We start from the raw sequence: 12001 nt of genomic DNA, 5'->3' as shown, positions 1-12001 counted from the left end.
TCTCATGGAACAGATATTTTAGAAGCTATATAATAAAAATTCCATTCCAACTAGAACCTTCATTTTCAAGAACTTTTATTTTATCGGTTCTCCTGGGAACTTATAATGTGAGAACATTTTTAAAAAAGTTCCGCGGTCCATGGAACCTAATGAAAAGTTCCAGAACTTCTTCGATCCCTGGAAAACACAAGACGAATAACTTTACACTTGCGGTGTGAAATAACAAGTTCACTTAAAAAAGCAACTTGCAATCGGTATTACATTAAAATACATAAGGCATATTTTTAAGTGGTTTCATTTGAATGTTTTAAAGCTCTTCTTGTTTTTGCGGCATAAAACTTTGAATGCCAGAGTAAAATTCGCATACGATAACCTTTATTTTCCAATGCCTGCATAGGGTGTTCCAATACGTCCACGCAACTAAGCCGGCTTTATATCTGATACTGTTATAATTAAAAGAATCTGATAATACGTAATTAAATGGTTTCAGACTGCCTGCGAATTCCTATACTTATCAGTGCTTTGGACTTACGCGTATCTACGCACAGCTTATCTAACAGCAATCAATATTGCTCAGACGATGTGTCAAAAATGTATATAGATCAGCTCGCTATATGAGGCACCCTGTAGTCTTCGGTATTATAGGCTGTCAATAGAAATAGATAAAAACGCGTGCTTCCTACTTCCTACATATTTATATACCACTTATTAAGCATAGCGATGAGATCATGCCACCTTAACCATAAAAGTGATACGATCACAGTGCAAATATGCGCCAGGAAAAAGATAACCGCTACGTACGTTATTTAGTACTTTCCCGATTACTGCTGACGAGTGATTGAGTAATTCGTCAGTGCTCTATTGTCAAGTAGCTAAGTCGGACGTATTAATTGCGCGCAAGTAAATTGCTGGTAAAGCGCCAAGGGATTTTAACTATGAAGCCTCTAACAGATTTGCCTTCGATATCAAGATTGTCTAACAGAGTGATACGGATCTTAGGGTGTAATCCAGGATTCATGACACTGCAAGGCACAAATACTTACCTTGTTGGTACTGGGTCCAGGTGAGATATGACACATGTACATTTTCATAAAGGCGAACCGCTAAGTAGGATGACGCAAACGAATGCCTTCTTTACAGGCGTATATTGATTGATACAGGAGAAAGGAGGACTGCCACGCAATACACAAAACTATTGCGTCAGGTATTGGAAGAAGAGAAAGCAACGATAGAGCACTTGCTAATCACACATTGGCATCCCGACCACATAGGCGGAGCGAATTCGGTGCAAGATTTGCTCAGGACCATAAGCCCTGCCGTTACTCGTAGCACAATATGGAAACTACCCAGAGCTCCGGATGACAAAGAGCCGAGCGAAGAGGAGAAGTCGACTAATTGGGAACCACTGAGGGATGAGCAAGTATTAGAAGTCGAAGGTGCTAAAGTCCGTGTCCATCATACTCCGGGACACTCGACGGACCACGCCACTCTATTTCTAGACAACGAGCAGGCATTGTTTAGCGGAGACTGCATTCTCGGAGAGAGAACCGCTGTGTTCGAAGACCTGCACGCTTACATACAGTCGCTGAGAAAGATTTTGGAACTTCAACCGCAGGTTATATATCCCGGACATGGAGCAGTGATACACGACTCAGTGTCCAGTATTAAATTCTACATAGAGCACAGGTTGAGGCGAGAGAATACAATTTTGGAGATCTTAGCGGAAAATTCAAAGAGCAAAGCAATGTCAGAAATGGATATCGCGAAGCATATGTACACGGTAATAATTTGTGTCTGATTTGCGCCGCATATTACAAGTACGAAGCGGGTAATATAAATTTTCACACTTTCAGGATAACGCGAATATTATGTGGGAGGCAGCCGCGTACAACGTGGAACACCATCTTCTGAAATTACTAAGAGAAGGCAAAGTGAAAGGCGAGAAAGGGAAGTGGCAAAGTATATGACCGAATTAAATTTAGCGCGTTATGTAATTTTGAATTGTAAAAATTTAAGTTATTTAGTATTATTACTGTAAAACATAATACCTGTAAATGTTGTATAAAAGTGATGACCAGCTGCCTATTGGTATCATAATTTATTACCTTTAGTACTAACTCCACTCCCTCGTCGATCGAGAAAATTGTCGAGATCTAGCGATGCTGTGAAACATTTATTCAACTTACAGGGGTAAAATGATGATACATGCTCATGATTTCTCTCGCTCTCTTTCCTCTCAATGTATAAGCTGACGACGCTACATGATGTGCGTACAGTGTACAGTAAATATTACAAACAAATTCACGAAGTATATACCACATAGCACAATGATCTCTGTTTATTTGATTAACGTTAGCGTTCATGCTGTTCGTTCTAACGGTCCTGTTAAAATCACGCGACACGTAAATAGATGCTCGATATATAAAATATATATATATACTTTGCTACAAAGACATATCACGACAATAAATGTTTCAATATTTTCATTATAAAATCTGTCTCCTACTAGATAATGTTGGCGAGTATTCGTACACGTGGTACATAGCACCTCTCATCTTGAACAAAAGGGAGAACCCTCGGTGTAACTTGACGTTACGATATATTTCTATAATATAGATTTCATTATATTTTTAATAAGCTCACTTTGTCCGATCAACTGCTTCTCTCTTTGGGTAAACGTAAAATATATATATTATATATATATTTTATATATATATACCTCAATGATATATATCTCTATATTAATTATTCCTCGTACTGACATATACATATATATATATATAATATAATCTCTCTGTCATTTTTGTATTTACCTATCTGTTATCGATAACATCATCAACGCAATCACATATTCTATTATTGGTATTAATTATCAACAAAAAATTTTAATCATTAAACAACATACGAAATATATTATACTTAGAAATATAATAGAAACGATGCCGAACAACAAGATGATCCATTGGTTAGAATGAAATCAAGTCAAAGAAAAAAAAAAAAGAAAAAAAAGAATGAAGAGGAGATGTATCAATGAACCGTAGGATAGATATTCTACTTTAAGGTACTTGTTAAGTCGAACGTAACTTTTGCTACACTCAATTCCATCGCTCCTCCTAGAGTTGAGTGGGGTCAGTACATTTGTCGATCATTTAGTTAGGACATACACACGTTCACGCGCGCGCGAGCGCGTATCGTTAGTCTCACGATACACTCCTTTTTTGCACGAGAAAGATACCAATCTCTGAGATACTTTACAATAGGGGGAAAGGCACCTGGATGCGCAAGAGGCATTGATAAATAATATATGAATTATCACATCCGACAACTCGTAGAAAAAGGAGAAGGAATAAAGGAAACCCTAATTGTCGCGCTCTCGTCGCGCCCGTCTTACTTAAACACGATAAGTTTTCGATTGTTACAAATTGGTGGTGCAAACTTCGTCCATTCTTGTCATACAAAAAAAAGCTGGTTTCATTTCTATCACATACAAAGTCTGAAACGACCGTGTGGCACAGATATAGAGAACTCGTACCGAGCCAAGGATAAGTTCTGTATTCCATTTGGCTGGAATTCGATCACCCCTGCCAGTATCCGAGCGCCTCGAATACAATCGCATCGTCAACGACAAGAATACGGCAGCACTACATAAGAAAACCGCTCTGGGGATCGAAGCAGCTTGGATTTATGTAGCTCAACAGATCGTGCTCCGACATAGACGTAAGCTCCTGAGGCAACATACCATCCTCTTGCTTTCTAATCGTCGCCCCGCCCCCATTGTTCGCCGCATTCGATATAGGCGGGTTCACGTTCTGTCTGTTAGGTGTCACGGGTAGAGCGACCGGTGGTGACTTACTCGCGACTTGTTCAACGATATTGTTCTGGCTGGGAGGCGATTTGGGCAAAATTCCTTCCATAGCAGTGTTCATCAACTGTGCACTTTGAGTGGCCACGCTGTTCAATATATTCTTGGTGGCGATGATAGCGTGGGCGGTTGTCGTGCTGATAGGTCGGTTGTTAATGATGTCCTGAGTGGCGTTAGTGATCACGTTATTAATCGCCTGTTCCGCGGCAGTCGTTAGTCTCTGCTGCGATGGTTCTTGGGCCGCTCCGCTGGCGAGAGCAGAGCTGGCCTCCGCGACAAACCCGGCAGGCTGGTTCAGCATAGAGCCAATATCTTGCTGCACCGCCTGTTGCATCGCCTGAGCTGCCTGCGCTTGCTGCACCGCCTGCTGAACCACTTGAACCTGTTGCACCACTTCCTGCGTCGCCTGGTGCACCGCCTGCTGAACCGCTTCCTGGGTAGCCTGCTGCACAGCTTGCTGAACCGCGGGCACGGCCTGAACTTGCTGCACAGCCTGCACTTGCTCCACGGCCTGCCTAACAACCTGCGCGTGTTGCACGACGTGCTGAGCGGCCTGCTGCTGCGCCTGGTGCACAGCCTGGACAGCCTGCTGCTGCGCTTGAGCGACAACCTGCTCGACCTGCTGCTGTGCCTGCGCGACAACTTGCTCCACCTGCTGTACTTGCTGCATGGCCACGACGTCTTGTTGAATGAGACCTTGCATTTGGGGGATATGATCGGCCGCCGTTGGTATAGTCTCGGTGGCCACTTGCAGGGAATTGTGGGACGGCACGGCGACGGTAGTGTTCGACGTAACGGTCGCGCTTACCGGTGACTCCTGCATCGGTGGGAGAAGGGCGGCGTTGATCGTTGTCAGTAAACTATCACTAGCGGCCTGTTCCGGGACCACCGACGCGGGAGGTGAAACGGACGGCGCTCCGTTCGCGGTCAGCGCCGGAACGGTCGGGGGTGGCATCAACGCCTCGAGGAGCATCGTTTTCACAGGGATTGTTGGGCTAGTTCTAGTCTGCTGGGGGCTAGGTATCGTCTCGTGATCGGCGACCGCGGTCACGTGACTCATCAGGGTATTACCGTTGGGATTGACGTTACGAAGCGGCGACACTAACTGATGGCTTTCCGCCGCGGGATTAACGAGATCCAGCTTCACGGCTTGAGCGGCGGTGGCGAGCATACTGGAAGGTTGCCCCTGCTGAGGCTGTAGACCGGTGGCGATTATGGAAGCTCGTTGCTGCATGTTCCCCACGAAGCCGTTCTCTTGACTCTCGGCCTCTTTGACGTTGGACTCGATATGGTTGAGGTATTTCTCCACGCTGTGACCACTCTGCGCGGGCAACGGTTGCCCGTTAGGCGGCGCAGTGTAGTTGGGCAGAACGGCGAATTCCGACTGATGGTGTTTCATGCGTAGATCAACGACACCGCCGCCCTGGAGGCTCCCGTTAGGACTGGTTTCTGCCGGTAACATTGGGTTAGTGTCTTTGTTGATATGGTGAGGACTTAGGACTTTGACTTGGGACGAGTCGTGCATACCTCCGAAGGTGGTCTGGTGCGGCGTCACCATCGACAGCGAATGCTGATTCCGCATCAGATCGACTACGCCGAGTAGATTCACCGCCGCCTCCTGCACCGGCGACGTGTTCGCCGCGACTGGCCCGGACCTGATCATGTTCGCCTGCGACGTGTCCCTCGTGCTCTCGTTCACGAGCTGCTGCAACGGGCTCGTGCCCGACGAGCCGTTCGCGGTCGGCGTCGGTATGCTTTGCATGCTGTTCTCGCTGATCATACTGCTCTCGCTGTTCTCGTCCAGCACCTCTGTTTTCAAATTGTCTGGTAGTATTAGCTGAAGATTAGAAGAAGATCTACGGCTCAGGAGCGGGTTCGCTACCAACGCTGGAGGCGGCATCATCACGTCGGGCGGTGAATTTTGGCAATTCGGACTCTGCGCTGCCCACATCATAACCGGCGTTACCTGGGATGACGCCGTGACCGGTGGCGGGCTGGGATCGTTCTTAAGAACTTCCGACGTCTGGGATGATGGTTGCTGCGGTTGCATCGTCGACAAGAAATTCGGCGTTCCAGCGGCTGCTTGAGTGATCAGAGCTGAAACATTCATGACGCGATACGTTTATACAATTTCTTTCCTTCTCCATCTTTTCCTGAGCTTATCATTAAGGGGAGGTTCCGGTCTAAAAGTCGATTTTTTTTATTTCGTTTTTCGAATGTTCAACATTTTAGGAATACGTGTTTAAAAGGATTTGTTGAAATTCGTAAAATCCCCGAAGTTATAGGCATTTGAGTAGCGGCAAATGCATGGGCAACACCCGACCACTCGGTGCCCACGTAAAACTTTAAACCCGTTTTTCTCGAAACAGTGTTCTCAAAACGGTGGGACATGTATTTCCAAAAGTTATTATCCGATTCGACTGAAACTTTTTTTATTTTGAAGAATATAGTTCTTGCTAGGGGGAATACCAGAAAAAAATACAAAAAATTGACAATTTATAATTTTCAAAGGCGTTGAAAGGGTGAAAAATATAGGAAAAAAGTGATTTCAAACTTCAAGTGTCGTTATTTTCTAAAAAAATGTTATTTTTGTAATTTGTTCTGGTTTCCCCTCTAGCCAGAAGTATATTCTTCCAAATAAGAAAAATTTCAGTCGAATCGGATAATAACTTTTGGAGATTCAAGTCCCACCGATTTGGATCAATTTTTTAACGCCTTGATTTTAACGACTCAGTGCCGCCTGCAATGATTAATTATAAAACAAAAAATATATTTCTATAATTTAAGACATCCTTAATACAATGCAAAAAATCCCATTAAATTATATACAGTAGTTTTCCTTTAATTAATTCCTAAAAATCACCTATTTTTTGGGCTCTAGACCGGAAGGTCCTCTTAAAGAGGCAGCGAACTGTCTTCGCTTCTCAATGATTAAAGTCCACTTACTGTTTGGCGTTACACCTGTAGTTAGAGACACCGCTGTAGGGGACGTCGCAAGGTTAGCGTCACCGTTCGAGGTGGAGAGAGGCGGAGTTATAGGTTCGACTTTGCCCACCGATGGCTCAGGCGGCGTGGACGCGGCGGTGTAGTGGAACGTGTGCGGCTCGCTCGTTTTCCCAGACGAAACCGCGTACAATTTCAGGTTGATCTTCTCCGAGGGCGCCAGATCCTGCCGTCTGTAAGCGGGCACGACGCATACCAGGTGCGTCTGTTGCAGGAACTCCTTGTCGGGCAGAACCGCGCACTGCCAGTGCGGCTCCAAGCTACTGGACAGGTCGTCGTTGTCCAGCTGGAACACCACGCGGGTGTCCTTCAGGAAGTTCTTGCCGAGGATGAACAGTTCTAACCCGCCGGTGCACGGGCACGACGTGAGCGACTTCTTGCAGATCTCCGGGATGCCGGGCGGCTGAGCTGCGACACATCAACGTGACATTTTAAATTCGTCACCGGCGCCGTTTGGAATTCAAAGCCGGAAGAGATTAAAATTAGTATCGCCACACTCACTGCAGACTATCGGCTGGGAGCAGACTTGCAGTGTCTCCGTGGTGCCGTCCGGATGAGCGAGCATCGTGCGGAAGACCATGCGACAGCGGGTCGATTTCTTCTTGCTGCGCCCTTGGAGAATCCCCGCCTCCTGGGGGAATCTGTGCTCCACGTCGACGTTACGCTCCTTCAATATACCAACGCAGTCGCACGTGACCATCATGTCCTTGGTGGGATCCATGTCCACCTCGATCACAATGGTCCCGTCGATCTTGCGCTCGACGCACGGCGTCGAGTTCTTCCCGCTCACGCGGCAGGCTTGGTAGAACATGTGCGGCGCGACACGGCCGAGGTCCGTGCCGATGAAAACCTGAAGAGTGGCCGGCTTATCGTAACCAACCAACCGTACAATGGGGAACCCGTTCCCCGTGCGATCCTTCACCGCCCCCCTGGAGCCCTCCGTCTGGTAACGAGCCCGATGCTGCTGCTCTGGCTGGCAGATGATCTGCAGCTGGACCTTCCCGTCCGCGGAGGCGCTGCCTGCACGTCCCAGAGAAAGCACTGATTGAAAATGTGATCGTGTAATCCAATGCAATCAAGTTACGAGAGCTATAGCAGCGCAAACATAGGAGACGAGGGATTGCAACGGGATTACTTCATTTCCTTATACAATCCCGTCTTCTCTTCCTTTAAGAGGTCAAACGGAATACACGCTCGTAGGATGAAAGGGGAGATCATTTCGATGGAAAGCGGACAAGTGTAGCCTCGGTGTCTCGCCCGCATTCGATATCGCGCTCGATATCACAGAAGCTATATCGAGGATCCGTGGAAAGTCGGAACAGATCGGTTGCCAAATAGCGCAGATAGCGAGCAGCATGTGAGAAGTGGTTGGTTGAGAAATTTCCCCGGAAATGGAACGATCGAAAGAACCGCGGGGCGCGAGTCGCGGTGAAAATGTGCCTGGCGAGTAGTGATGCGAGCCGAGAGTTATCAGTTTGTATCATCCGAAACACCAGTTGCGAAACCCGTCGTCAGGCATCGAGATCCAGATGCAAACAAACGAATCTCCCTGCAAATCGCTCGGTACGAGCTATCTAATAACCCTCTGCTTAAAAGTTACGATATAATGTGACCGACGACGATGCTCCTCGGCGACGAGACCGAAGTATATCTCCGGAGGGATTCGTTATCTCGAGCCGTGTGACCTCGCCGGGACCTCGGTGTATCTCCGCCGAAAAACTACAATATCAACGGCAATAAATTGTCAGGGCCGCCCGCCTAGGCTTGCTCCCGACCGGATCGATAAACCCCATCGGTTTTGGTGATCGATAAAAGGAAGAAGGGAAGGAAAGAAGGGGGGAAAGGGCCGGCGATAAACGTGTTCGTTCGAAGAGGAGCGAAAGCAACTGTGGCTAGCACGTACATAGTTGGGAGGTGAGGGTGATTGGGCCTTGGTGAGCGGTAGGTGGCCTCTTGGCGAGGACTCCCATGCCTGCGCGAGATCTGGCCACCTCGACCACCCTGCCGCCTGTCCCATTCCTGCTGCTGGGTATCGCGGCCAGCCCTATCCCGTTGGCGGTCCTCCTGCTGCTGGCCTTGCCCTCGGGGCTGGCGGTGTGCGCGACCTCCGGGAACGCGAAGTTGGCGTCCTCGGACTCGAGCTTGATGTCCATCTTCCTCCTCTTCGAGTCCTCCTCGCCGGCGCCGTTCCAAGCCTGTTAAGCAACGACAGATTGATAGAGCCGCGTGTACGTGTACGTCGGTGTGCGCCCGCTCGTGCAACTTAGCCGGCTCAATTTAACGAATCAGAATCGGTCCATCGGGCCGGGTTCAACTACCGTTAGAAACCAGCCGGCGTCGTTGTCGTCGAATCAACGGCGATCCTAGGCGGCAACACGAGCGACAGCGTTAGGTACCGCTCGCGTATGCACGAACAGTGGCGTAACTGTAGGGGAAGCTTCAGAGGCTTCGAGTACGAGGATGGCCTCTTGGGAAACATTTTCAGGGGCTGAACGATGCGACCTCGTTGACGCAGGCATTCAAGGAAGGAGGAACTGGATGGCCGAGGGTGGGATGGAAACGGACTGGCATGGTGGTTTCTGAAGTCGATGGTATGTATCGTGGAAGGTCTTAGGGTATTGTGAATTAAAGAATTGGGAAACCTTAAGCTTGCGGGCACCTGACTGTACAGGGTGGTTTTAATTGCTGAAACTCAACTGGTATAGGATCAAGAGCCACGGGAGTGTCAAAACCACCCTGACCCATATATGCCTACAGATCCGAGGATCATAAATAGAGCAAAGTGTAGCCCAGGTGATTGTTTTCTAAATGCTACACGTGCACAGACCTTTGAAGCCTTTAATCGTGTGTCGGCGGGTGTTGCGCAACGGGGCCGAGAATAAATTATCGTTACACGTACCGATATCAATCAAAGCACGCGCGGCGACGAGCGGGGCGTGTTTGCGCAGCGACAATAAAAAAAAAAAGAAACGTGCAATTGCCGCGGCTGAGTATCGCGCGAGCATCGGCCCGCGCGCGCTCCACTAGTGAGCTATTCCACGTCAAAACGGATAGGTAAAAATTTAGTTTCACCGATTCTCTTTAAAATCACAGCATTTGTCGATAACCTCGCAAAAACAAAGTATACTAAATTTCAACGACCTATGTCGAGTAGTTTTCGAAATATTTAATGTTAAAGTTTCGACATTCAAAGAAAATCGGCTGACGCGTCATCACTTAAACTGTAATATCTCGGTCGTTTTTAAAGATAATGCCACCGTCTTGGGTTCATTTTAAAGCTGAAGGAATGCTTTCTCAAAACGTATATAGAATATTTTGTTTATTGTTAATAAACTTAACAGTAATCGATGTCAAAGTTTCAAATCGCGATTTGACGTCGTTCCCACCCACCGGTCCGGCTTGAAAAAAATACCATTCGATTCGTTAAGTCTTCAACTAATAAATGCCTTTTTCAAAAAAGTGGAGAGACTTTGGGACAGTTAATAAAAAAATAAAACTTACGATAGTGCACTTGGAACTGCACGGATCCCATGGTCAGTCCGCACGCACGCGTTTTCAAAACAATAGCCTAGCGTAGGAAAGTATTTATATACGATGGGTTAAAACAAATTTTTCTTTCGGTATTTTCGGTATTCTCGAGAAAAATAGTAGGAATATCTGCTACCCACTATTGCTAATCTTTTATATGGTCTGATTTGAAACTTTGACATCGATTACTGTTAAGTTTATTAACAATAAACAAAATATTTCATACACGTTTTGAGAAAGCATTTCTTCAGTTATAAAATAAGCCCAAGACGGTGGCATTATCTTTAAAAATGACCGAGATATTACAGTTTAAGTGACGACGCGTCAGCTGATTTTGTTTGAATTTTCGAAACTTTAACATTAAATATTTCGAAAACTATTTGACATAGGCCGCTGAAATTTAGTATACTTCGTTTTCGCAAGGTTATCGACAAATGCTGTAATTTTGAAGAGAATCGGTGAAACTAAATTTTTCGCCTATCCGTTTTGACGTGGAATAGCTCTAGTCCCGGCGATATTTCTTCCGCCTAGGCTGTTGACTGGACATTGTTTTTCGCGCGGATAAAGATACTGGCGAAACATGGTTTTCCTTTGTCAACCAGTTACACCACCGAATCCAGCCGCGAGTTGTTTTTAGACAATAGGCGATATATCGCTCCACGATGGTAACGCCATTCCGATGATGGCCGATAACGCGCCGCGGCTCGACGCTTTTGCTTTTGTCACCGTCGCGATAACCCTCCGCCGCGACGCGTAAACAAAACGGCGCGGACCCGTCGAAGACCGTGCGTCGAGTGCGTCTGTCTCGCGATGGTAACCGTCACGTGCGTATCCAACTAACGTTTGCGCTGGTGAGATGTTGCTGGCGTTCCTCGAAACCGAGCCCGGAGTCGTTCGAATTGTCGCAAACGTCCTGTGCCGAGCTGGCTCTCGGGCCGTGATCATCCGGGGTCCTCAAGGATCCCAAGGGTATCCTGGGCTGCTGTTGCTGCGGCTTCTGCTGCTGTTGCTGCTGCTGGCGCTGCTGATGGCTGATCCTCCTGCTCGCAGAGTGCGCGCGATTGCTCGGCGTGACGGTGCTCCTCTGGACCGATCCTGTCACCGCTGACGACCTGCCACCTGCATTGTTACCTGAAATCACAGATATCGATCGATTTAGACTGGTCAGACGAGATTATCTCCGGCTTCAGAGCAGGGTGCTCTCGGTTAGGACAGAAGTTAAGGTGGAGGATCTGTTAAGTAGAGGCTCCTCTCTGTTTCTGATTCCTCGGAAGTGTTGGTGAACCCGATCGTAGTTGGAGTAGAATTGAAGGGTAGTCGTGGGTCGAGGGGATGAGTTGAGCGAGAGGCAAAGGACGAGACCCATTCACGATACAAGCTGGCGCGATTCATTGAAACCCTGATTGTCACTTAAAGGTTTCCGATTTGAGTGGCATCAAGTGATCCCAACGAGCTCGACCGTGGGGAATGAAACCGAGTCGGCGGCAATGAACGCATCTCAGAGCTGTCGCTCACCTCTCCGCAGCGATGCAGAATTGCAGCGAACAAATAGCTTAACTCGGACAATGACACGTCTCCAGGCGAAATTCAAAGGCCGCCGGGGCCGTG

General features: G+C 47.4%; 2 protein-coding genes across 6 annotated transcripts in view; one reads left to right on the top strand and one right to left on the bottom strand.

Annotated features, from left to right (window-relative positions):
- The first annotated feature begins 735 nt into the window (after positions 1-735).
- Positions 736-2083, top strand: LOC143369838 (endoribonuclease LACTB2). Its single transcript, XM_076814224.1, has 3 exons — positions 736-1063; positions 1141-1780; positions 1854-2083. The coding sequence occupies exons 1-3, from the start codon at positions 936-938 to the stop codon at positions 1965-1967; spliced, it is 882 nt and encodes a 293-aa protein (XP_076670339.1). The 5' UTR covers positions 736-935; the 3' UTR covers positions 1968-2083.
- Positions 2084-2154: 71 nt separating this feature from the next.
- Positions 2155-12001, bottom strand: part of Nfat (nuclear factor of activated T cells 3) — a 41447-nt gene continuing 31600 nt past the window's right edge. For 3 of the 5 annotated variants that reach the window (XM_076814203.1, XM_076814200.1, XM_076814202.1), the window contains 5 exons: positions 11235-11524; positions 8769-9060; positions 7367-7906; positions 6809-7273; positions 2155-5959 (listed from right to left, as the gene is read on the bottom strand). In XM_076814203.1, the coding sequence (XP_076670318.1) occupies positions 3642-5959; positions 6809-7273; positions 7367-7906; positions 8769-9060; positions 11235-11524 (3905 nt within the window). In that variant the 3' untranslated portion in view covers positions 2155-3641. The remainder of the gene's footprint in view (positions 5960-6808; positions 7274-7366; positions 7907-8768; positions 9061-11234; positions 11525-12001) is intronic. The other 2 variants (XM_076814204.1, XM_076814201.1) reach the window with 2 other exon arrangements.

This window comes from Andrena cerasifolii, chromosome 6 (genome assembly GCF_050908995.1).
Source record: "Andrena cerasifolii isolate SP2316 chromosome 6, iyAndCera1_principal, whole genome shotgun sequence".
Classification (NCBI taxonomy): Eukaryota; Metazoa; Arthropoda; class Insecta; order Hymenoptera; family Andrenidae; genus Andrena; species Andrena cerasifolii.
This window is presented reverse-complemented; position numbering and strand designations above follow the sequence as displayed.

Coding starts and splice junctions, on each gene's coding strand:
- LOC143369838 (XM_076814224.1), top strand. CDS start 936: ATGAAGCCTCTAACAGATTTGCCTTCGATATCAAGATTGTCTAACAGA. Junction 1,064..1,140: donor CTTGTTGGTACTGGGTCCAG/GTGAGATATGAC, acceptor CCTTCTTTACAG/GCGTATATTGATTGATACAG. Junction 1,781..1,853: donor TCGCGAAGCATATGTACACG/GTAATAATTTGT, acceptor TCACACTTTCAG/GATAACGCGAATATTATGTG.